Here is a 27,589-nt window from a genome sequence, read left to right on the forward strand (position 1 = left end):
TGAGAGAAATATGAAAGTTTTTAAAGCAGACAACAAAGAATTATGAAAATTATATGGGATCCCTTATTGTTTTCACCTCAGCAAAAAAGAAACTCAGAGACTCTGATCTTAGGCAGTTGGAAGAGATAGTTAAAGACTTATTCTTGTTATGCATTAGAAACCCCATAGATTAATCAAATCAATCAAGCATTTATAGCAGAAAAAAATAAACTGGGGCTTATATACTTAGAACAATTTGAATAATTTTTGAAATGTATTAAACAGACATAATGGGAATCAGGAGAGAGAAAAAAATAGTTATCATTTGAAATAAGAAAAACAATGAGATTTTGTTTCTGAGATTCAGGCCAATGATGGACAGTTATTTACTGATAGAGAATCTATTAATCAATAGTTTTATTATTGCTATAGTTATATTAATCAGGCAATCTTGTACTAAATAGCAAATTATTAATTTCCTAGAACATAGTAAAGTGGAAGGAACTTCTCAGGAAGATAATAAACAAACAAACAAATAAATAAATAAATAGGCACAAATATAAACATTACATAATATCATAGAGCCACTGCAGTCAATCAAATTGAAGAAAGCTCCAGGATTGGATAAATTTCTCACTGGGTAGCATAAAAGTTTTAAGTACTTATTAGCACCAAAATTTTTGGAGGCTTACAATCAATCATTTATTTTTTATTATTATTATTCTAGGAGGCTTAGATTACAATATCATTAAAGCTTCAGAGATTTCACAAGCTATAGACCAGGGGTAGGCAGCCTTGGCTCTTTTATGACTCGTGGACTTCAACTCCCAGAATTCCGGAGCCAGCATAGCCTGCATAGCTGGCTCAGGAATTCTGGGAGTTGAAGTCCACGAGTCATAAAAAAGCCAAGGTTGCCTATCCCTGCTATAGACCAATATCTTTGTTTAATATGAACACTAAAATTGAGAAGTGTTTTCAAAGGGACAGAAATCAGGTTTTCTATGTTGATGATGCAAGAAATTTAAAGTTTCTTTAATTCATTTGATTTGGTCCTATTCTGATCTCCAATAACTACATATGTTAATATATTTTTGGAAGAAAATTTATAGTTAACTATGGCAAACTATATTTTATGGCAAAGAGGATAATTGAAATATATTATTGGAAAGAAACTCCTGATTTTAAGAAATGGATCCAGAATCTAAGTTTGTTATTTATCTGAAACATCTCTATGGTCTAAAAATAAGATGATGACCCAATTTGTTGCTAAAGAATTAATGACATGTTTGGTACCTGAATTAACTTTATATTAATTATTTATCATTAGTATGTGGATCTTTTTTCTATTTTCTTCTTTTTTGTCATGTTTATTTTAATTACTATTCTATTTTTAAGTTTTCTTTATTGTTTACTGTATACTTACAGTAAAAAAATTAGTCCAGGTTAAACTGTGTAGTACAGTTAAATATTGGAATAGTAACTGGCATAGGAGTTATTTTTTGTTGGTGATGTAGATGTTTTTGTATTTCACTATTTTTTAAAAAAAATAAACGTTTGTACATACACATGAAGGAAGGCATGGCAATAATTTGAAAGGTGATGCTTGTAAATCTTAAGTCCTGATATTGATCAGAATAAAATATTTGCATGAAGTAAATGTAAGATTAATTTTATTTTAAAAGTATATCTTACTTTTTGACACCTGTTCCCTTGGTAACATTGTGGGAGGAATTGCTGTCAGACTGCTTCTGATTCTTTTGATTAAAAACAGTCGCTGAATTACGTATTTACTGTAGCTATCCACACCCTGTCCCTTTTATCCCAATTTTCCTGTACCCGCACCGACCCCACCTTTTCCCTACCCATATAAAATCTAATAAAATATATTAAAAAAAAACAGTGTTATTATTTTTGACAATTTTCCAATATGAGCAAATAAAATTCAGGGAAGCTCAAGTTCATAACAGCCAGTAGCAGAACATCTTCTTCCCCATCCCCCACCCCACTTTTGGCAGCGTAACTACAATTCCATGGTCCAATGACCTTTTGGATCCGTGCCATCAATAATGCTGCCATGGAAGCAAGCTGATTGGGCTGCTGGAAATTGTGGTTCAGCAGCAACATCCGGAAAGCCACAAGCATTTTACTCCTTGTTGGAAACATTAGATAGCTGAAGATCATCAGGACAGATTTCAACCGAATGGATAGTCTAACTGGTATAAAGGCAACATTCTGTCTTCTAATATATTTTCTCATACACCAATACAAAGATTTCTGAACACATAATCATGCTAGTATATGGATAAATAAATGCATGCGTGTGGGTGCATATGTACAGTGACCTTTGTGATTACGATTATCTTTGAAACCCAAGCACACTACATGCTAATGCTTATGAAAAGATATACCTATGTATTATACTTATACTATTCACACAGCCTGTTTGTGATTTACATGCATGGTGATATAGACCTATGGATGCATTTGTTATATGTATTCTTCACATAAATATCTGAACTACACAAAACATTCAAAAGCATGTGCTTCAAAAAGCATCCTGCTGTAAATGAAGCAGCCTTCCATGAAATGTTAAAATAGGAATGTCCTCCAGAAAGCTAACAAAGCCGATTCAAAGGTATCCCTAGTTGTATGTACGTTTATCCAGGCACAGAGACAACTAGAAATGTAAAGTATTTGTGCATGTATATGCATGCATAGCCAGCAGGGATCAACTTCAAAGCAGTAGTATAGCTACTTTAACTTTAAAGTATAGCTACTTTAACTCTCCAGCAACATACTGTAGTTATATTAATGTGCTTTGTAAAGCAGCACTTCAGATACTTTGCACAAAACCTATATTTACTCATTCAGCAGAAATTTTCCTACATGTTGTGATAGTGAACTAACTAATTTGTACTTCAAGTGGATGCTATTAGTGGCATTCTCTCCTTAAGCATATTCAGTTGGATGTTTGACCCACCTCATTTTGAAGATTCAAGGCAGCTACCAATATTCCAAAACAAAACAGAGAAAATATTGACCTAAATATCATTTAAAGATCAAATATGAGGCATATAGAACTCAGTAAAATCAAAATTTATTTCGTACCAACAACGAACTATCGATGGGATTGTGCATACTTTTCTTTAATATGCAATATTTTCTGCATGTCGTCATTTGAAGGTATGGCACATTATACCAGCCTACAGTGCATTAAATATATTGGGAGGCAGAGAACAAAGTGAAGACTGGTCTACTGCTTTCAAAACTCTGAATTAACCACAGTATGAAGATGTGTTTTCTTTTCTTGCCATAGATTGGTGCTAATTCCTCCCCTCACCCCCAGCTTCCATATACAATAGGATAGTGATGTTTGGTTTAAAAACACATATACCAGAATTGGAACACAAACTGCTGTGTCATATTTTTTAAAAAACATGAAAAGTCTTTTTAAGGCAAGATAACTACAAATCCCAGCATAAACTGAAAGCTATACAAAGGTTTGAGAAGCATTTCACCTGTACTGGATCATTACATTCAAAAATCGGTAGGAAATCAGAAAGTATAAGAGGAACCGAATCATCTTATTATACAATAGATATTTTAGATTTGTTCAGTATCATTTCTGTTGGTCTGAAATAAGTATCAGTCACTTTAATGAAATTCTAGGTTTTTTAAACAAATAGTGTGAAAGTAAAATGGAAATACATATTCTGAATGTTGATAATTCTCAAGGGATGTTAAGCATATTGGTATTCTCAAGGAAGGAAAACTTAGCTGAATATCAAAGCATTTAAGTAGCAAAGGGCAGTGGCAAAGCAATCTGGGGTAAGGGGACATTGACATCTGTCCTTCCTATTGACAGGTCACTCCTTCTTGGCCCTGGAGTTCTCTGCAGCTGTCCCCATTGCAGGGAGGATAAGCCTATTCAAACAGACAAACCCAGGTGACTGTTGGAACTAGTAGGGAGTTTGGGGTTATTCCTGAGCCTCTGGTGCATGATTTGACTAAGGCCATAGTTGTGCCCTGGACGGATTCATGGTTCACCTGAATAACGCCATTGCTGTGTGAACTGCACTGGCTTCCAGTTGATTTCCAGATACAGCTCAAGGTGTTTTTAATAATCTTTAAAGCTATATACTGCAGAAGGCCAGGTTACTTGTGATACCACCTTTCCCTAAGGATATTTACCATCCTAAGGAGGTTAGATAAGGTGGATGCACTTCAGGTCCTCGCCCTTAAATGTTGCCTTCTGACGGGACCTCTGAGGCATGCCTTCTCAGTGATGGACCCAGCCCTTTGGGACAGCTTCCCATCTTGGGGAATCCAAGAGATTCTTTTCATTTTAGCCTTCCAGAGAGCTGTGAAGACCTGGCTCTTTCTCAAGTGCTAGAATGGGGAGGGGAGAGCTCTCTGGATGTTTGGTCTGGCACTGTGAGGAGGGGAAGGGTACCTTTGTTTTTAACTATGTTTTATGGATTACTGTGAGCCACCTAGAGTCACTGTATGATACACCATCATATAAATCTTGTAAATAAATAAATAGATATATAGGTGACACTGTATTTCATGATCCTACTCCCTAGGAAAATCCCTCAGTTAATAACCAGATTTAAAAAATGAAGAGGAAAAAAGAATGAGAGAGGGAGAACCACATGGCCATAACCATAACCAAAATTCTGGGTTAGATGAGACTATAGATATGTGGTAATGTTTCATAGTAATAAAGTGAAATGAAAAATGGAATACAGTTTAAAAGTCAAGGACATATAAGCTTAGGTAGGTGTTCTTCTGCCTTCAGTGTTTAGCTATTCTTAAGAACATTATAATGAATCATCTTTTTTTCTTAGCAGCAGTCCATTGCTTAGAGATAGTTCAGATCTATTCTCTTCCTTCAAATATTTCTAGAAGCAGACAGTCCTAGACAGACTGAGAGTGCTCAGAACAAGGAGTGCTCTCACAAATAATAGCCACAGGAAAATAAATAGCAGAGCTTCTTCCCATGTCTTAGCTTTAAAATTTCCTGAGTTAAAGTTAAATTAATTTCCTGAGTTAAATATTTCCACATATTTTTGATTAAGATTATATATCTATAGGGGTCTCTTCATTTATCAGTTTTAAAAAAATGATAATAACCAGATTTAAAAGGTACTGTTTCAAAATGCTATTGCTTCATATACATATAATAATTTACCTGATTTTACCACTTTAAAATTAAACATAGCAAATTAACTTGTCAGTAACTGATAAATATATGTAAATTTTTGAATCTGAACTTTTAAGACTGGCAGTAAATTTTGCTCTAATCCCTCACTTTTCCCACTAAAAACACATATTCACTTACTCCTTATTATAGGAAAGTGCACATGTTATTTGCAAGCAGCCTGTTTAAGACTGGACATATTAAAATAATAATAATAAAACTACAATAAAAATAAAATAAAAATGACTCTATTTGTTTGATCTTATATTGTTCCATAAGTATCACCCCCTCTTGTTAATACTCTTGAATGCATTACAAACAGCACAAGAAAATTGGAAAAGAATGCAGGGGCAAAAAAAAAAATGAGAAAATTCAAGTTGCTGAGGGGTAATATATAAATAATCATCTGTCTACATCTATTTTATTCTAATTTATTTGGATCTGAAGATATTAGATAACCATGCTTGGTCTCCAACCTTCCTTTGTTGTGACAAAGGTATGGGTTGTAGAAGGAATGGCAGAAGTTGGGGGCTGAATGAAAATAATCCCTATGCAACCACAAGCAAACTAAGATCACTATCCCCTTGAGTGACATTGACCCTTACTTAACTCTAACCAGGTGCTGATCATTAGTTGAGAAGATTCCTGTGCATAGGTTTTTAGCAATAAATCAGCTTAATTGAACCTTTACTTCTGGACCTGGGGTTTCACATCTAACATGGGGACAACTATGGAACTCCTAGATGAAAAGGATCATCTAGACCTATATCAATTAAGAGTTTAGGCTTGGGCAGAAAACAGAAACATTAGTTACTTTATTTGATCAGCAATGTTGAGATTTGAAATCTCAGTGCAGGTAATCCTCCACTTACAATTAGGCTCAGAATCTCAGCAAGTGAGTAAAGCAGTCATTAAATGAAACACCATGTGACCACTTCGCTCAACACCCCTAATTCCAGGTCTCTCAATTGTGTTGTTAAGCAGAGCATAGGGGAGAGGGCCCAGGCCTCCTTAGCATGGTGAGATGAGGAGATGGCACAAGTCCCCCAGTACACCTGGGAGATTGATGGCATTTACTAGAGGTTTTTTTCCCCCAAATCTGAGGCCTACTGCTCCAGCACACTCTCAATCCTGGTACCCCTCTGGATGGGCTCTAGGGTTTGGTGGTACTGTTATCCAGTGGTTCTATTCCTTCCCCAGCAGCTGGTTCCAGTCAGTGGTAATTTGGGGGGAGAAAGATCATGTTTGCTTCTTGTAGGATACCTAGGAATCAGTGCTTTTCTGCTTGCTATTCAATATTTATATGGGTGTCAGCCCTTTAAGAAAAGCCAGACTAGGAAATTATTGGCATATAGCTCAGTTGTGTTTTTATTACAATCTTGCAAATCTCCCTTTATCTTCATGTGAACTCTCTGAGACATTTACTCTTATCACAGGCCCCTTTTGTTTCCCTTGGTAGCAGCTTTTGCTTTTGTTTCTTAAGGCCATTTATCTGCCCTCTATAGTGGGGGAGGTTTGGAATCAATACATTGATAATACCAGTTGCATACAATCCCAGCCTGGTTCAGAAATTTCACTGAACTCCTGTCCTGGTGCCTGGCAAGCCTGTAGGTCTGGATGGAAGAGAACAGGCTTAAACTAAATGCCAACAAGACTGAGCTACTGTTATACATAGGGTGTGCTTTATGCCCTTTGTTTTGTCTCCAGATGGAGCCACCCTGCTTCTGAAGAAGCAGATTTGCAATTTGGGTATTCTCCTACCTCCTGTTAGACCAGCAGGTGGAAGCTGTGGCAGAAAAGCCTTTGCCCAGCTTGGGCTGGTTACCAATTGCAGCCCAGCTTGAAGTGAAAGATCTGAGTACAGTGCCTCATACTCTCATCACCAGCCCATTTAGATCACTGGAACCCGCTTTACAAAAACCACCCAGAAGCTTTGGTTGGTGCAAAATGCAATAAGTAGGGTGTTCACATAAGCTGAACATTGAACAGGTTTTATACCTGTTTTCAGGCCTTGCACTGGCTTCCTATTAATTTCCGAGTGCAATTTAAAATGCTGTCATTGACCTATAAAGACCTTTGTTTGGCACATGGCTATCTCAGGACCACGTCTCCACACTAATATCAGCCCAACAACTATGCTCATAACAGGAGAAGCACTGATTTCCACCATTTTCAAAAAAAGGGTAAAGCCTGGAAGCACTGCTGTTTGCTGATAGGACTGGCCTTCTGGAATGACCTCCTAATGGAAATTAGTTTGTCTTCAGTTTGGTCTTCTGGAAAATATGACTTCTGGTAAAAGCTGAATAAAGAGTGTTTCCAGAAGTTTAAGGCATATATTTTATTTAGTTTTTTTATATTTATTGTATTTTTATATCTTGTTCAACTATTTTTATATGTTGTTTGTCAGAAACTTTTGGTAGCTAACAAATTTGATAAATAATAAAAACAAAGTGGTGTTCTTTCAAATGCTTTTTCTCTGATCTGACCATCACCTTCTTGAAATAGTAAATGGTTGCTTAATAGTATGACTGCTATCTTAGACATGCCAACATTCTTTACTCTGAACCATTGCTTTCAGCTGTGATAGATAATGGAGTTAAGGATAAACATGATTTAGGACTTTCTACCAAGGTTATTGGTTTTAACTGAGGAAACTATCCTGTCCATTTTCCTCACTAAGGAACAGGGAGACTATAAAGCCTTAAACATGATCCCAAAACCTGCAGGTGCCAGTCATCTAAATAAACATAGAGCAATTAGCAAAATTAACACAGCTTTAAATGGCTTGGTTCACCAGATGCAGAGACATAGCAGGGTTCAATAAAATGTAAAGGTATTAGAAATTAAACCATTAATCATCTGTTCAAAGCTTGGATGTAAAAACCGTTCTGTCTGAAATGGATGATAAAAAAATGGCATGGATTTAAAGGAGACAATTCAGTTGTTCCAAGTCTGATTTTGAACCATGTTTTTTATAGCTTTGATTCAATTGAGAATGGGGAGATTATGACCAGAATTCTTCTCTGCTCCCAGCATGTGCAACTATTGAATCCTAGGGACTCTAGACATGATGCCAACCTTCATCTATTTTTTTCAGATTGTTTGAATGGTCTAATACTGTGAAGAGAAGTAGCAAGCCAGATATACATAAAGTTAATGGTGGGCTTCAAAGGCATCAGGATTACTGCAGGTGTTTGTGGTGGTTATAGTACTACTTGTTACAGACAGGTAATAAAGGGGAATAATGGCAATAATTATTATTATTCCAATAATCAGGCATAGATGCAATCTTTGCATAGATGTTAAGCAAGTTGTGCATCACTCAAAAATATATTAGATTCATATTTTAATATTTCCCCATCTACCTCTGGATCTTACCCATTCAATAGTTTCACATAATTGATTACTTCCTTTTCACCTTATTTTTTGACACTAAAAGAGCATTCATTTCAGTTTTATTCTTTGATGGATCACTATCACACATTTGTAAACCTCTAAATGCTTATTCAATCATTTTTTTCTTTTAGTTTCAAATATAATTTACAGGGGGGAGGTGTCCATTCCATTCAATCTGGTAGGAGCTCCTTGTTTAGCTTTTTCCCCTCATTTTAAAAAAATTTCTATGAAAATTGTGCCTTTTTCATCTTGTTCTATTATACTACATTTTTTGCAACTTTTTTACTACATTTTTTGCAACTTTTTTCTCTCTAAATCCCCCATGTTCCCACATATTTCAGTAATTCATTTCTAAAAAAAATTTCAGCACTTTCTAAGCCATATTCTATCATAAACAGCCAATTCTTTTCTTCGCCACCTAAATCAAATCTTATCTCAATATTCCTATTAAATCCTTCTTTGCCATCACTCTTGCTGATTTGACTGCTGTCATTGAAACTGCAAATCTTCTTTGAAGCAGATTTCACTAAGGAATCCACTTTATTTAATACAGTATTCATCTAATGTCATTTACAAAAAACTCAGCCCACCCAATGCGCCCCTTTATACTGGGATACCCCATTCCATTTCCTCTTATTTTCAGAGCAGTCAATATTTCCTGGTCAAACAGAATTTTCTGTCTTCCTGGAACTCTTTAATGTACTTTTCTTCAATATTATTATACTTCTGCAAACCTTAAGATTTCTTCAAGATTGTCAGTGTGCTTTCCTCTTACATATGGATGATTCATTCAACTATATGAGGACAGGCTAAGTTTGCCAATGATATTCATGTATGATATTCAATAAAGAAAGAAAGATGAGTGGCAGACAAAGAAGTTATTTAACAAAGAATACAAAGCAAAATAATGCTGTTCATTTGAAACATTTACCTCCTTCAGACAACCCATGAAGTTATTGCTGATAGGAGATCCAGGTAAATCAGCTGTACTGGGACTTCCACCAACATAGAAGAAGTCATCTGAGCCAAGCATAGTATAATCCTCTTGTGTGTAGCCAGTAGTGGTGAGGATTCCATCCACAGAGATTGTCACCTGTTCGAAGGATGCAATGGACAAAACAAAACAAAAAAAAGGGAAAAGAAAAAACAAAATTCCCAGCAATGATCGTACGGTTCTTAAAATAGTAAGTCCTCTCCCTATTTTTATAAAACTTTTAGGATAGGTTTTGCTGAACTTTGTTGATTCATTGCAGCTCAGTTCCATTTTCTGGTCTGCTTTTTGTCCCTTCACTCCAAGTCCTTAATCACCTGCTTTGCTAGTTCAACTTTGCTACGGCCAAAGAGAGCTATTCTACCTGCCATGATGGCTTCCATTTAATAAGGCCAGAAAATGGAGCAGTTAGTGGACGGGAGCGCTTATCTGAGCTGATAATATGATTGATTAGCCATTATTGGTAGTGATTATTGTTAGTTATGACTGTTAGCAAAGACACTAATAATGAAGTTGATATATTTGATTTTGCTTCTTTGTATTTATTTGGCTCACAGCACACAAATGATCATGCATTCAGGGAAGGGAGGAAGGAAAGGGATCTCACTTTCAATACATTATGGATGAACATGCTATGTGCCTACAAAGATACCCACCACCACCCAGTCCTGCAACTTAAAAAGAAAAAAAAGTACAAAAATTAAAAATCAGGATTAAACAAAAACAAAAGAAAGAAGTCAACCATACACCAGCAAAAATGAAAAATATAAAGTGAATTTGAAAACAAGAGAAAACAAATTGGCAAACGTGCTCACTCTCTGCACTTCAGCACACCCATGCCAGTGTTTTTCAAAATCCAGAAGGACAAGAAGTATCCTGAAAGAGATTTTTTTCACACTTGCATGCAATCCTTAATGAAACCATAAACTACAAAAGGAGAAAAACCACCCAAGGCTTAAAAGAAAGGAAAACTAAATTTAAAAAATCTAAAAATAGTCCAAACCCCATAATTCATGGAGAGCAATGGAAAACAGAAGGGAGGGACAGGAAACGAAGGTTGAGAAAATGATATATGTATGTGATTTAAAAGTTAGATTAGTGGCTTGGTGAAGAGACTGGGAGAGGTAGCTGCAGTATGATGGTTGGGAAAGGAGGTGGGGATTAACCAGACATAGACATGCCATGCAGCGTATATATTGCCCTGAAACAAACAACTGGCTGAGCTTCTGTTGGTTATGGCTGGTGGAATTTCAAAAAGACAGAGGAAGAATATGTGTGGAGGCCCGATGAAGAGGTTAAGATGGAGAAAAAAAGAGGGAAGCTTGGCCCAGTTTTGCCTATAATAGCTGTTATTAGAGCAAAAAAAAAAATGAAGGGAAAAAGACTGGGCTCACCCTAACAATAGGCCCTGACACGGTAGTTGAGTTAAAAACCTTCAGAATATCAGAAAAAAAAAAAAAAAAAAGAAAATCTCACCGCCCCAAACTAAAAAAAGTGGGGGGGGGAACTGAAGGGAAGAAAGAAAAGGGATTAGCAAAATATTGACAAAAATAGAATAAAAATATTTTAAAATAGATAAAGTGAAGAAGCCAGCAAAAGAGATAATTAAATCCCATTTCCAGGACAGTTATATTTATTTTCCTTTGTTTTTGTCCTATGGAAAATATATAAAAATACAAATAGGAAGAAAAGGTAGCTACAGCAAAATCAAAAGAAGAAGAAGAAGGAGAAGGTAAGTTTAACGGGGAAGAAAAATAGGGGATGGGAGATGGAGAGGGAAAGGAAGATAACACACGGCAAACCCAAAAAAAGAGACAATAAGAATGATATCTACCAGACAATGTAGTTTGTTTACCATAGCGTGTCCAATGCCTGAGTGCTTTGCGGAAAAGGGGGAAGAAAGGAAATTAAAAAATTGTGAACAGAACGATTGTTAATTAAAATAACCAAAAGCAAAGATGAGTCGTTAGGGTGTTAGTACATTAGTCGGTTAGTAAAAATGACACATTGCATGAATGGTCTAGTGTTAGTTTTTCAAAAAAAGGCATGGGGTGCCCGACACACACAGAGTGAAAAAGAGGACAGCATGAGCAGGACTGTCTGGGAACCATGCCATAGAGATTGTTAGAAGAAGGGAGCTGCCTGCCCTTCCCATTCTTATCCTATTAGTTACCCATCACACTCTGAGAAACAAAGGACATTTCCTCTAAAACCGGAGTAGAATTTGAAGGATACAAACATTACTTACTTTTCAAGTGAAAATCAAATATGTATTTACCCTCTCTATCTCTCCACCCACATAAATAATGACAAACCATCATGAGTGATTTCAACCATTCTGTCCCACTTCCCAATCCATTTCTACTTCCTTTTAGAGTTCCATTCAATGCTACCCTCTGGTATAGCTCAGATGTTCTAACCAACTCAACCTATCTCTTGGGTACAGACAGTTGTTTGACAATTCTGAGGGACTGCCCTACGCACTCACCAATTCCCAGGGTTATTTTTTTTCCTTTACAGTAGTTGAACTTTCAGGAAAGACATACAGAATATAAAAGTTCCAATTAACAGAGACAACATGTAGCTCACCTGAATATTCAGGAAAGTGGGGAGAAGTTTCCCTAATTGAAGGAGGCATGAAGATTGCTTGCATCAGATATTTTGGAATGAATGGAAAAAGGTTGACAGAATTTAACATGTCATTTGAGGAAAGGGAAGACTTACCCATGGGTAGTTTTATAATTGACTTTCAAATCGCCAAACTATAGATGCTAATAATTATGGTGATACTTATTTGTTTGAAGGACTTTAAAGAAAGGTTTAATTAGTAGTGTTTAGAGATGTTACCAACTTGGGGAAATATATGCTGATGACTGAGCTTTTAGTTCTTCTAGTTTCCAATGGGTGCTGGAATCCTTTGATTATGCAAATATGAGAGACAAGTATTTTTTTTCTGAAACGTCAAAACTAAAGGGTAATTCCCTGTAATGTGTACATTCACCTCATCAAATAGATTTTACAGTTTTCATTGTTTTTTCTCATTTTTCTAGTCTTTCAATAACCTGCTAAATTTATTTTAATAGAGATGCACAAGGACAAAAAAAGGTAACATCTGTAGCCTATCTAAAATTTATTGGAAAAAATGCTACAGTCCTTTAATTGCAAAATTAAGTTCCATATTGTTTTAAGCGATTGTGGGTTGCCTGACATTGGACCAATAAGGTTGTTCTGTTCAATCTTCTGCTCAGATACATTTAGATTTTGCAATTTCAAAGAACTTTGTTTCATGTTTATTTATACTACTATATTTTATTATTTGAAGTTAATAATATAAATATAGCATCCTTAAATACTATTTTGATGAAAAGGCAAAAACAGGAGCATAACAGTTATTGGTAAATGATGTTCTTTTTTGATATATGTGTTGTTTTTTAAAAATTGTCACTGTGGAATTTGGTGGCTTCAAAATCAAATCAATAAAATATTTAGCAGAAAGATATTGGAGCAGCAATGCAAGTGCTATTTTCAGATTCTTTTTTTTAAACATGAAAATTATTATTTTAAGAAGGCTTTCATTACATGCTGATAAGTATGACTGAGCAGCATGATATATAGAATTTGAACCATTTCCTTTGTTTGGATCTGCATATTTAAGTATATCTACAAGAAAAACAAATAATATTGCCAACCTTTTTCTGAAAGTGCTGGTGAAAAATACCAATTCTACCATTAACAACGTTTCCATTAAGTGAAACAAATGTTTTTGTTAAAATAACCATATAGGAAATTTACTGGGGCACAAACTACCTTGAATGTATAGTGATTTCTCTATTCAACAAAATGGTTATTAACAGGGTTATAGCTAGAAATATTAGTTTTACTTTGGATTTTGCCTATCATTAAATGAAATTCTTCTGTATTTACAGAAAAATAATATACCACTAACTAAAATGGTATTAAATTGAAAAAGAATTTCAAAGAACAACAATTATAAAAATGTATGCTTGTAGCGTGTGAAAATATATGTGCATGACCAACTATTTCCAGTCAATGACAAAGTTTAAATGACATAAGATAATTAGTCCAAGGGAAATAATGTCTGCCTTCAGATGTAGTGCTATAGTCCTATGCTACTTTAACCAGAGCTTGGCCTGATATTATACTATTATTATGGTATGTAAATATATCAGATGTTTAGAAATTAAACATTTGATTCTCTGGAACAGAATGACACAAATGCAACATTCTTTAAAAACTGAAAATATCTATGGGCAAATTAAATTAAATTAAACTGTTCTGAATGAAATTAAATTTAAAAACATAGCAAAGAACATTTAGAAGTGATAATAAGAATTACTACGGCAATCAAAACATAAAACTAATCTAGAAAAGCTGTATTGTTGGTGTTCCCCAAGATACAAAATTAAGTGTTCTTGTTTCAAAGACACCTCAAAACAGGCAAAGAGTTTTTAGTATCTAACTATCTAAAATAACGGATAAAAAAGGTATACTGAAGTGTGATTTTCCAGTTGGAAAACTAAGGAAAACTGTGAGAGAGCTAATTTTGTGAACCTCTAAAATAAACAAACGGTTGTGAAATCAGAAATACTAAATTAATAAAACTAAATACTTGGACTGAAAGAAGTAATAATTTTATATTAGATGAAATAAAACCAGACGCAAAAGTCACTGGAGGATGAGGCCATGATGCTTGGGGGGGGGGAAATAAAATAATAATAAAAAACGACAGCAAAAGCAAGGCTGCTAGATACTATTCCTGCTATCACAAATCTATGAAATCTATGAATTCATAGAAGCAGTTACTGACAGACACGCTTAGTTAAATGTTGAGTAATTTAAGACTTGGAAGTCACTCAATGACTGAACAGCAACAAATTAGACTTCGAATGCTGGAATATATGCAACATTTATGGTTTTGCTTACTATCACCAATGCCTTGGTCAGCTCTTGTTTGGACTTGTTTGGACCCATAAAGTTCAGCTAGTCCAGAATTTAATAGCTCAAGCAGTGAGTTTGTCCACATGCTTTGCTTACTATTATGCTTCTGAGTGCAATTCAAGATGCTGGTTGTCAACTTTAAATTCCTACATGGCTCAGCATCTGATCATCTGTGGAACTGCTATTTTAAGTCACTTTTGCCAATCTCTGAAGAATTAAGAGAAGTCTCCTTCCAGATCCCTGCCCCTAAGAAGTGCCATCTGCAGTAACTATGAGGTTGGGCCATCTTAGTTACTGCTCCCCTTAAACAAAATAGAATTCCTGTGGAAGTCAGATTGGCTCCAATTCTTATAGCCTTTGAAAAAAAATATGTGATTTTGTTAAAGGACTGCTGATATGAGAAGGCTCTGAAAATTGGGAAAAATTCGGGGAAAAAAATCCCAATTTGGGGGGAGGGAGAGAGGGAAGAGAGAGAAAAATTTTCCTAGAACTTGATAGTGATTGTTAATATCCTTAGACATACACAGTTTATTATTTTATATTATTATAGAAATTCCTTAAGTTAGCTTTTTTTCCCCATAAAGCATAAAATGATTAGTTTTAATATGCATATTTGCAAGAATCTTGGGTGACAAACTACACAACATTTATCAATCAATAAGGAATATATACACAATAGAAAATTCATTTGTCATGCTGCAAATGGTCCAAGTAACTTAATATATTTCACCAGCTTTCAGAAGGAAGGTTATTTATATTCTTCTGTACCTATTAAAAGCTTAAGTGTATATTTTAGGGAGATGGAAGAGTTTTGATACTTTAAGTCTGGCTATCTAAGTAGAAATATTATCAGACAGAGCTGTGTGTTTAGAGAACTAATAAATGGAGTTATAAAAGGTAAAAATATTATTAATAATAAAGATATGGGGAGGGGGTCTTCAAAGTAGTGTTCCTCGTCTATGCAGGCATCGCAGGGAAAGATGGATAGAGACAAAAGCAGTAGTAGCATAGCTTCATAATGAAAATCAAAGTAAAGAAATAAGGAGATCTGGAAAAAGTATGGCCAGTATCAGGAGCATAAGGTTAAAATAAGTACCTCACATACAGAAGAAAAATAGAGAGAAACAGAAGAAACAAAGACTATTATCAGCCCAATCCACTTAAAAAATCCACCCGCACATACACTCTTGAAATAATCTTGCTCAGATATCATTCTCAGGTGTGTGCAGCAATGCAGTTTGTCATTCATTGTAAAAGGTTTGTGCAAAAGAAAGTCCAGATGAATCAGGCCCATTGGAGAATTAAAGTAATGACATTGCAAAAATAGTTAAATCAATTACCAGGACATAAAAGGAGAAAAAGGAAGTGGATAAAGCTGTTGCAGAAAATACTTTCCATTCCTACTGTAATTAAATGCAACAAGAATATTACTGATAAGATTGAAATGAAATTAAGGAAATAAGAAAAAAAAGAAAGGAAAAAGAGGGAAGTACAATGGAAAAATGATATAAAAGTGAAGTTAAGTCACAAAATAGTAGTGTTAAAACAAATTGGATATAGGGAAAGGTAGAAAATTATCAAGTAGAAATGAAGTTATTGCAATGAGGCCAAGTTATAGTAAATGAATGAGCACTTGTTTTCCCTCAAGTTACTAGAGGTTAGATGCTCCTCCTACTCCAAATAGATATACATCTATCAGCTAGCTACCAATTTACTATTACATTTATTCACTACAAAAGAACTTTCCCACAGTTCTCTTCCTTTCCTCATTACCTGCCGCAGGTTGCGAGTCACTTTTACGTTGTGCCATTGGTTGTCATTAAATTTGCCACTGACAGGCTCCACAATGGCTTCAAAGGCTCCAGATCCCAAGTTAATGATCAGTGAGACGGCGCCATCTTTCAGTGCTAAGTTGACATAATCAGCCGACTTGCCCGTGTGCAGGATAAGGCCGTTGCGCTGCCATGTCTTGAAGGACAGTGTGATTTCATCACTGCTGCTTTGAATGGGGTTCTGGGAGAGATCATAGCACAGGTATTCAGAGCCACGGAAAGTGGCTACATTCTCATCTCTTGCTGCAGAAAGACAAAAGGAAAGATGCAGAAGACTGATCAGTTTTGTTTCATGAAGAAATAACATTCACTTTGTTCCACTGAAATGGAAAACAGATATTCATGAACTGTGGTTGTTTTTGTTCTTACTTTGCATCTATTTACATTGCTTATATATTCAAAACTGGAATGAGGCACTTAGTGCAACCATAAGCTTGGACTGCCTCTGGACAAATATTACTTCTTAGAGCACACAAATGTGGACTCTGATATGGACATCAACATTTATATCAAACCTTCCAAGCAGGTAAAGTTTTTAATCTCAGAGCACAGATTAAAGCTTTTTTTTCCCCTGGCTTATTCAGAAGAGGAGTAGACCTTTTTAAGAGAGATTAGATTTAGGAATGAAAATAATAGACTGTATGGGAAGCAGTAGACTCAAAAGAATGGAGCATTCCTTTGTTTGGTTTAGGGAGATAAATAAATATAGTATATGAAATTGAGCAGATAGAAGCATGAGCAATTATTTGAATTAATCAAACAAAACTTTCAGAGAATTAATATGAACTCAAACTATCAGAGGCAAATCTATGAGTCTAACATCTATTTTAGCAGCTTATTTACAAATTCTTCTAATTTCATTTCTTTCATGATCATTTCATCATATGTAACATATTGTAGAAAGGTGGGGTATTTTCAATCTTATGGTATAGTTGGCATCATTTATAATATCTAATAAATATTTTTGGCTTTCAGCTTTTTGAAGCAGTAGACATGAGCTTAAATGGACTCCAGAAGATGGTAGAGGACAGGAAGTCCTGGAGGAATGTTGTCCATGGGGTCGCGATGGGTTGGACACAACTTTGCAACTAACAACAGTAAATATTTTATTGATTTTGGGCAAATTGCTCATTTAAATTTACTGATAACTAAAGATCAATTATCTTGACAGATTTGTTCCTGGTTTTGATTCATTAACAAAACAGCATAAAGAAGCCCATACTACATACAATAAATATAAGCTATCATCTGGTGTTATATCAGTCCTTTGAAAAAGGTAACCTCAGAAAAGGGAAAGCATATATAAATGTATACATTGCTAAAACAATGACTTTTCCAAATTCTCAAAACTGTATGTATGTATTTATTTATTTGATTTCCATAGCTGCTCAACTGATTGTGGGCAGCTTACAATTCTAAAAGTATAAAACAATTTTAAAAACATTAAAATAATAAAATATCCATAAAATAAATAAGTATACTGAGCTCAAGGGAGGGGTCAAATGTATCACCAGTCTTGAGTCCCTTTGTGCCTACAAGAGATCTGATTCCAGCCCATCTTGAATTCCATTGACTCTTATCAACCTCCAATTTGCTTTGGTCATTAGTAGTTCAGATTCTTGTAGATAGCTTAAGCTTGCAATAAACCTTGATATTCGTTTTAAATGCCTGGATTTCCTAATTTCTCAGGCTTGACATGCAAACAGCATTTGTGATGATTAATTGGCTAATAATAAAATCACATAATGGGGGCCATAATACATTCAGAGCCCAGGTGCAGAGCCATGTTTTTAAAGCTTTGTGAAAAGTCAACAGGGTTAGGGCATGGGTGACAGCTAACTTCCCAGTCCAGAAATCAGAGTAATTGGAGCACTACCCAAAGGTGTGCAAAGGCTCTCCTAGGTGGCCACTTTCTCTTCAAGCAGGAGCATGATTGTGAACTGGATCTGTTTGGGCTAGTGCCATCCCATCCAAAACTAGAGATGGAAAAACTTTATCTTCAGAAGGTCCAAATACTCACAGCCAGTCCATATTGCTAGGATTGAGTCAGAACCCATTTTGCCCCAATCAGTCTCCAGACACTGGGATAGGACAACCATAGCATCACTCAAGGGGACTGGAGTATAGATATAAAGCTGGGTGTCATCTATATACTAATGATATTTCAGCCCAAACAGATGGATCACCTCACCCAACGGCCTCATGCAAATGTTAAATAGAAGGGAGAAAGAACAGAGCTCTGAGGCACCTTACAAAGTAAGGGCCACAGTCTGGACCTCTCCTCAGCTATCAACACTGACTGAAACTGACCTCAGAGGAAGGAAGAGAATCAGCACAACACAGTGCCACTTCCTGCAGCAGGCCCAGAAGGATACCCTGGTCAATGGTATCAAAAGCTGATTCTAGATTTCTCTGCATGTGTATACATGCATGACCACATTGTTTTCCAGATATGAGGTAAGGGGAGAGCCATCCACAGAATCAGCATTTCTGTCAAGTGAATAGCACAGGGGGAGCAGTAAAGGAATAGGGCATTTCTAATTAGTTGTGCTCAGAAGGAGGCCATTCATCATATTCTGTCAACAATGTTGGATCCAAATTAGGTTAATTGCAATCAGGCTCTTCTCAGCTGAAAGCAGTGATGGGATTCAGTCAGTTTGCACCATTCGGCAGAATCGGTAGCTAATTTTTTGTTGCCCAGGCCCAGAATGGACTTCCAGAAGCGGCATCCACACAGAAAACCGGTTGTTCACATATTTGAATCCCACCACTGGCTGAAAGGTATGGGATTTAAATAACTGAAGCTATGATAAATTATTCCAACTCTATGGGATAGATATAGAAAGGGTGTTGAAATGGTTATTAACCATTAGTTAAAACATATTCCCTAGCACATTTTATAAGCTGTGACACCTAAACAGTTTGGTTGGAGTAATGGTCAGAAAACTTTATTTGGATAGGAAACCATTATCATCAGCTTTTAAAATAATCAGCTGTGATTTTTTTAAAAAAAAGTCTGCTTCTGTGAGTTGGTTTTGGGGTTTGATGTAGTTATAATGGTTTGAATATTACTTTGAAATTAACTTTAAAAGACCGGAGAACTTCCATTTGATTCCAAGGCATTTCAACAGTGATGTTTCACACACCTCTTCTGTCTCTGTGTATGTATGTATGCATGCACACTCGTAGACACACACACACACAGGCACACACTTGAACTATACAGAAACATTTTAGGCAAAATAATAGACAATTTAGTCCTGGGAAAGGAGACGGTATAAAAAAATCAAAAAAAATCATGCCTTGAATTTGTTTGGAATTTGGGGCAGATGGTGTTATCATATCCTACAACATGTGGGGTATGACAATAATAGCATTCCTAAAATTTCTTTAATGTCTCTTTCCTAATCTTTCCTATTCTGAAGGCATTGCAGATATACCAATGTGCTAGTACCCAAGTCTATTTCTCAGTATATTCTGAACCAGTTGAGAATGTTAAGGTGCTAAATATAGGATGCAAACTGTGGCATTTCTATAGTTGAACTATAATTCCCAACTTCTCTCCCTATTAGCCATGCTTCTTAAGGATGGTGAGAATTGCAATACTTGTCTATTTTTGTGCTAAAATCATCTGCAGATTTGATAGTAGAAGGATGCAGACCAAATTCTACAAAAAGTCAGCATTCTTGAGAGATGTTTCCTGAATCCCAAAAGCTGGTATTTAGTCTCTTCATAGATATGTGAAATAATACTTTCTACTATCTTATGCTGCATGACCACTGATTTTTAGTTCTTGATAGATCACTTTCAGAAGAAATGCTCTATATACTGTTGGAAAATTGATCGATAGTTAGAGCTGATTTGGAATTCCTCAAATTGTTTATTTGTTTTGGTAATGGTGATAAAATGGTGCAATAATTATATTAAAATAAAGGAGAGTTTAGGTATAAAAATACACTTTACTAAAAACCGCCGTTGCCTCCTTTAGTGGCATCTTCCGACATAATGTGTGTATTCTCAAAGTCAAATTGGTGGCCATGTTGTGCCATATGCATCCATATTTGGGAATGCTGTTCGCCCCTTCTTATGGCTAATTTATGCTCATGTAAGCATGTTCTTAAACGCTTAGCTGTTTTGCCCACATAGTTGCTATCGCAATTTTTACAATTGATTTTATAAACTATAAACTATAAGAAGGGGCGAACAGCATTCCCAAATATGGATGCATATGGCACAACATGGCCACCAATTTGACTTTGAGAATACACACATTATGTCTGAGGATGCCACTAAAGGAGGCCGGCTATTGAAAGAGGCTTGGTTCTCCAACAGAGACTCAATCAACCGTCATATCGATTTACACCCAACACAACAAGCATTGAGGAAATGGGATTCTAACTACCACTCCAATCGCCACAAGCAGTTTGGCCGATGCCTACAGGATTGTAGCTGCGACGAGGTACCTGATCCCCACCCCAAACAAGTACATGGGGCCTTAATTAACCCCCGACGCACCAGGAACATCTCTACAGCACTCAACCAATGCCAGTGCCATCTCAACGAACAACTGAGGAGTTTGCCACTGCCGAATACACGCAAGCGCTCGCTGATGGGGGACCTGCGTCTTCACCAACACCATCCCGACAGACCCCCACCTTTGAAGCCTGACAACAGCAGTGGAGAACTCAGAAGATCCAGCAAGAAGACCTTGGAATCCGATGTTATGGATGGCGACAGCGAGGATCGCATGATAGAAAAAAAGGGGGGAAGAGAAAGAGGAAAAAGCGGAATAAACATCTATATACACTGCGGGAAGGGGGAAGTAACTTTTCACCTGGATCTGTGAAGGGACAAACAATCACAGATAAAGAGTATCCCCACCAGCAGCTTAACTCCCCCCAGGATGGGTATTTTAAACCCGTCTTGAGTAGAAACGATAGCCATCAGCAGCGAAAGACGGTGGACATAGGGGGGAGCGGGAGTATGGAGGCTCGGGCACACAATGCTTGCACATGCACTATTCGCAAGAGAAACATCGATAAAGGCAATAGCGAGGAACATATGACATGGAGGGGGGGAGAAGGAGGAGAGAGAGGTGGAGTAAACACTCGCTTACACAGTAAACAGATAGAACAACGGAAGACGGTGGACATAGAAAACGCCAGAGTGGGGGATGAGTGTATGGGTGCCCAAACATATAACGCCTGCATAAACATTACTCGTAGGAATAAGGAGGAAAGAAAAGAGGACATAGAACAGAGGGAAAACATTGATTTGCAGTCAAAAGAAACATGAAGAAATAACTGGAACCCCAGTGAGATTTACAGCAGTGGTAGAGGAGAATTAAACACCCCCGAAGTAGACAACAGGAAGGGGAATGAAGTGAGAGCTAATGCCATTAGAAGAAAGGAGGATGAAAGGGTGTTAATAGATTTGGGTGTTAGTAATGGAGCAGTAGGAGGAGTGATCCGGAAGATTGATAGAAGGAAACGCAAAGAGAGTAACAAAGAAACATCTGGAACACAAATTGACCGGCCAGGGCCAGTGACACGGTCCAAGAGCCGGGTGCAAATGTCAGCCAAACCTATTTGACTCATCGTTGTTTACTGGCTTTTTTAGCCCTGATGATGTTGGGAGTCCCCAACGAAAGCTCGGCGGTTTTTAGTAAAGTATATTTTTATACCTAAACTCTCCTGGTGAACGTATTTTATTTATATTATAAATATGCCCAGGAGTCATATTTTTATGGATATCATTCAATATTAAAATAAAGATAATTATTTTAATATCATCGCCCATATTTCATCTGGAGCAGCAATAAAATATTGCACATCAATATCCTATAAACTTTGGTAATGTCATAGTTAATAAAGACCTAATTACACTTAATGCAACCTTAACATCCCTCAGTCACAAGGAATATAAAAGCCTGTATTAGCATGTAATAATTGTCTCAGAAGAATTACTGACAACAATTCTATTTCCATGCCAACCAAGAATAAAAGTTTTATAGTGTTATTTCTGCAACAGAAATTTCTGGTCATTGCACTTCCTTTCAATCTAAAGAAAAGGAATGTATAACCATGGTCAGACATGCATTTTATATATCTGCAAAGACATCTGATCAAACAGCTAGATTCTGAGGTCAGTGTTAAATGGAGTTACAATGGTTAAGCTATATTATCTCAATAAAGAATTTGTGGAGCATGTAAGAAACTGGGGTCAGGGAAAGCAGATGTAAGTTTAATGTAAGTTATATTTCTAGGGTCATCACTTCAAGTCATTTGCATAGAATTTAAATTAATAATAATAATAATAATAATAATAATAATAATAATAATAATAATAATATAGATGAGAAAGAACTGGAGAAGATAACAAAATACAAAGACATAGAAATAGAAAGACTGTGGCAAAAGCAAGCAAGGGTAGTACCAATAGTAATAGGCTCCTTGGGTGCAATCACAAAACAATTGGAGCACCACTTGAACACCATTGGCATTGACAAATTCGCTATTAGTCAATTGCAAAAGGCGGCCTTACTAGGAACTGCTTCCATCCTGCGACGATACCTGTAATACCATCAAACATCCACATCTGCCTATCCCAGGTCCTGGGTAAGGACTCGATAGGTAGACAAAATGCCAAATCCAGTCTGAACATCTGGCTGACTGTGCGATGATCATATAATAATAATAATAATAATAATAATAATAATAATAATAATAATAATAATAATAAAGTTGGAAGGGACCTTGGAGGTCATCTAGTCCAACCCCTGCTCAGGCAGGAAACCCTATACCATTTCAGACAAATGGCTGTCCAGTCTCTTCTTAAAAACTTCCAGTGTTGGAGCATTCACCACTTCTGGAGGCAGGTTGTTCCACTGGTTAATTGTTCTAACTGTCAGGAAGTTTCTCCTTAGTTCTAGGTTGCTTCTCTCCTTGATTAGTTTCCATCTGTTGCTTCTTGTCCTGCCTTCAGGTGCTTTGGAAAATAGCTTGACTCCCTCTTCTTTGTGGCAGCCCCTGAGATATTGGAATACTGCTATCATGTCCCCCCTCGTCCTTCTCTTCATTAAACTAGACATACCCCCCTCATCCTTTTCTTCATTAAACTAGACATGCCTTTCCTTATATGCTTTAGCCTCCAGTCCCCTAATCATCTTTGTTGCTCTTCTCTGTACTCTTTCTAGAGTCTCAACATCTTTTTTACGTCATGGTGACCAAAACTGGATGCAGTATTCCAAGTGTGGCCTTACCAAGGCATTGTAAAGTGGTATTAATACTTCACGTAATCTTGATTCTATCCCTCTGTTAATGCAGCCCAGCACTGTGTTGGCTTTTTTGGCAGCTGCAGCACACTGCTGGCTCATATTTAAGTGATTGTCCACTAGGACTCTGAGGTCCCTCTCACAGTTATTACTATTGAGCAAGGTACCCCCTATACTATACCTGTACATTTGTGGGTTTTTTTGCCTAAATGTAGAACCTTACTTTTTTCATCACTGAATTTCATTTTGTTAGATAGCGCCCAGTGTTCAAGTCTGTCCAGATGCTCCTGTATCCTAAGCCTGTCTTCTGGAGTGTTGGCTATTCCTGCCAGTTTGGTGTTGTCTGCAAATTTGATGATTTCTCCATCTATCCCCTCATCCAAATTGTTGATGAAGATGTTGAAGAGCACTGGGCCCAGAACAGAGCCCTGGGGCACTCCACTACACACTTCCCTCCATGTAGATGCAGTTCCATTGAGGACCACATGCTGAGTATGGCCGGTCAGCCAGCTAGGGATCCATCTGGTGGTGATGCTGTCTAACCCACGTTTTTCTATCTTATCAAGTAGTAGGTTGTGATCTAAATGCCTTACTGAAGTCCAAGTAAATTATGTCCATAGCATTCCACTGATCCACTAATTTTGTCACTTGGTCAAAGAATGCAATAAGATTTGTCTGGCATGATCTGTTTTTGACAAACCCATGTTGGCTTTTAGTAATGACTTTGTTTGCCTCTAGGTGTTCACTGATTTGTTGTTTGATTATCTTTTCCAGAATCTTCCCAGGTATCGAGATCAGGCTGATAGGTCTGTAATTTCCTGGTCCATTTTTTTCCTTTTTTGAAGATGGGTACTACATCAGCTCTTTTCCAGTCCTCCGGTAGTTCCCCAGTGCTCCAGGATCTTTGAAAAATATAGTTCAAGGGTTCTTAGATCACATCTGCCAGTTCCTTGAGAACCCTGGGGTGTAATCCATCTTGTCCTGGTGATTTGAACTCGTCTAGGCTGGACTGGTGTTCACTTACCGTTTTCTTGCCTATCTTAACTTGCATTTCTATTCTGTTTTTTATGGCACTATTTTTGGTAGGTTGGTCTATTTTTTCCCTTTGTGTAAAGACAGATGCAAAAAATGAGTTAAATAGTTCTGCTTTCTCCCTGTTGCTTGTCACCTTCTTGCCATTTTTCCCCACTAATGGACCAATCATTTCCTTCAGTTTTTTCTTGTTTTTTATATGTTGAAAGAAGCCTTTTTTTTGTTATTTTTGACTTTGGTCGCAAGCTTTAGTTCATTTTGAGCCTTAGCTTTCCTCACTTCATCTTTACAGGCTCGGGCTATTAGCTGATATTCTGACTTAGTTATGTGCCCCTCTTTCCACTTTCTATACTTGTCCTTTTTATCTTTCAATTTATCAGAGAGTTCTTTATGCAGCCATGCTGGTTTCTTTTGAGAGCTGTTATTTTTCCTCTTTGTTGGTATTGTGCTGGACTGGGCTTTTATTATCTCACTTTTCAAAATTTCCCAAGCTTCTTGAGTTGTTTTCCCCTTGAGGATTCTCATCCATGGAATCCTTCCCAATTAGTTCTCTTAAAGTCCAAGATTCTAGTTTGACTATGTTCTATTGCCTGTGCTTCCATAATGTTGAATTCCAATATTGCATGATCACTTCCTCCCAAGGTTCCTGTGGCTTCAACACCTTCTATCATTTCATCTCTGTTAGTGAGAATTAGATCCAAAATGGCTAATCCCCTGGTTCCCTTCTCTACTTTTTGGGAGACAAAATTGTCTGCTAGATTTGCAAGGAATCTGTTTGATCTTCCACTTAGTGCATAGTTTGTCTCCCAGTTGATGTCAGGGTAGTTAAAGTCACCCATTACTATTGTGATGTGCTTCCTACATGCCTTAGTTAGCTGACTAGCAAAAAGTTCATCTATTTCCTCTGTTTGGTTGGATGGCCTGTAGTATACACCTATGGTAATTTTGTTTTTTCCCCCTTTTATATTGACCCAAATGCATTCAGGACAGTTTTCATCATTGTTGCGCTCTATTTCTGTAGAGATGTAGTTATTTCTTACATATAGAGCAACTCCGCCTCCTCTTTTATTTGGTCTGTTTCTTTTAAATAATTTAAATCCCTCTAGCTGTGTGTTCCATTTGTGGGTTTCATCTCACCATGTTTCTGTAATGGCAACAATATCATATCTGCCCTTATTAACCTGAATTTCTAGTTCACCCTGTTTGCTGTTCATACTCTGTGCATTGGTGTATAGACATTTGAGTCTTTTATGACTGACCCTATGTTTACTTTCTACGTAACCTGTGTGGTGCCTGAGTTCCCCTATTGTCTTACTATCTATTTGATTAGTGCACTTTGTGTGACACTTGCTATTAGAAGCTTGATTTTGCTTGACAAAATTCAATACAACTAATAATACTATAATACTACAATAATACTATAAAGCTCATGTATTAATTTTAATAGTAATAGTAATTTTAATAGTAATCCATTAATCCAATAGTAATTCTCACTCTAGAGACAATACTATGCAAAGCATTCCAAAGGACATTTTCAAAGCTTTTTATGCTTCATAATGAACAGTTCCTAAAACTGTTAAAGGAACTTTTTAAAGGTTGACATCACCACTCCAAAGGCTTTCCCTGACTGAATCTGTGATGTGCATGCCAAATCTTCTGGAGAATATGGCTACTTGAACATTTCAGTAAGGAATACTTTGCCCATCTTATTTTATTTTATTTATTAGACTTCTTTGCTCCCCATCCCATCTATTTTAGCCAAAATAATAGCCAAATATTTGTGAAACATTTCTTTTTAATGTTTTATATCTAAATATTCCATTAAGTGTCTTATAAAACATGCATTATAAAAGGTATTTCACATTCCTATATATAGAGTAGTGTAGAGCAGAGCAAAGTAGAATATTATTTATTGGCCAAGTGTGATTGGACAGACAAGGAATTTGTCTCCGATGCATAAGCAACAAAGTGATAAATAATAAATCATAGGATTTCTTTCTAGAAAACATGAATTGAACTGTTAGGATCCATTCCTCAATTGCTACTTCATTGCAATGGCTTCATTCCCCAGTTTTTCCATAGCAAATCTATCATAAGGATGTGTAAATTAGACATTATGATAAATAAGCTTTTCCCAACTAAACAGAAAGAGAAGTAAATTGGACAAAGTGGCTGAGGGAAAAATGAGAAGGGACTAAATCATCTGGTCAGGAAACAATGTATGAGCTGAGGTGGCGCAGCAGTTAGAGTTCAGTACTGCAGGCCACTTTAGCTGACTGTGTTCAGCAGGTCAGCGGTTCAAATCTCACCAGCTCAAGGTTGATTCAGCCTTCCATCCTTTCGAGGTAGGTAAAATGAGGACCCAGATTGTTGGGGGCAATGTAAATATATATATACATTGCTTACTGGTGTACACCGCTTAGAGAGTGTTTGCACTTAAAGCGGTATATAAATCTCATAAATAAATAAATAAATAAATAAATAAATGTAGCTCACAGAGGTATTCACAAGTAGGATCAAATGACAAAAGTTATATCCCAATGCAAACTCATTGCCAATATGATGCAAGCTCTTCTCTTTCTGTACATGTGGTATGATATTGCTTTTAGCATTTAGATAAATATGCTAGGTCCTGCAGATGCCTCTCATAATCAGGAAGGGAACAAAGAAAAGACATAACAGTTGGTTCAAAATAAGTTGACTAACCTTGGATGAACCATTACTAAAGTGAAAACTACACACACAATCGCATATCATTTTCTGCCAATATTGAATTGCGTAGTTCTTTCAATAGCATATATTTATGTTGGTATTTGGCATGTGAAGATATCAAAAACATTTGTTAGACACCAAAATTTAATTCTCATCTGAGAAATAGATCTCAAAAAGCAGACTGGAGAAATCTGATATATTGTAGGCATATA

At 36.5% G+C, this 27,589-nt stretch overlaps 1 protein-coding gene across 39 annotated transcripts in view; it reads right to left on the reverse strand.

Moving 5' to 3' along the window:
- Window positions 1-27,589, reverse strand: part of NRXN3 (neurexin 3) — a 1,348,849-nt gene that overhangs the window by 976,809 nt on the left and 344,451 nt on the right. For 24 of the 39 annotated variants that reach the window (XM_039351578.1, XM_039351582.1, XM_039351597.1 and 21 more), the window contains 3 exons: window positions 16,302-16,603; window positions 11,425-11,448; window positions 9,510-9,671 (listed from right to left, as the gene is read on the reverse strand). In XM_039351578.1, coding sequence (XP_039207512.1) covers window positions 9,510-9,671; window positions 11,425-11,448; window positions 16,302-16,603 — 488 coding nt within the window. The remainder of the gene's footprint in view (window positions 1-9,509; window positions 9,672-11,424; window positions 11,449-16,301; window positions 16,604-27,589) is intronic. The other 15 variants (XM_039351588.1, XM_039351587.1, XM_039351586.1 and 12 more) reach the window with 1 other exon arrangement.

This window comes from Crotalus tigris, unplaced genomic scaffold (assembly GCF_016545835.1).
Source record: "Crotalus tigris isolate CLP2741 ecotype Arizona unplaced genomic scaffold, ASM1654583v1 scf7180000018371.15429387391:27106975, whole genome shotgun sequence".
NCBI classification, from domain to species: Eukaryota; Metazoa; Chordata; class Lepidosauria; order Squamata; family Viperidae; genus Crotalus; species Crotalus tigris.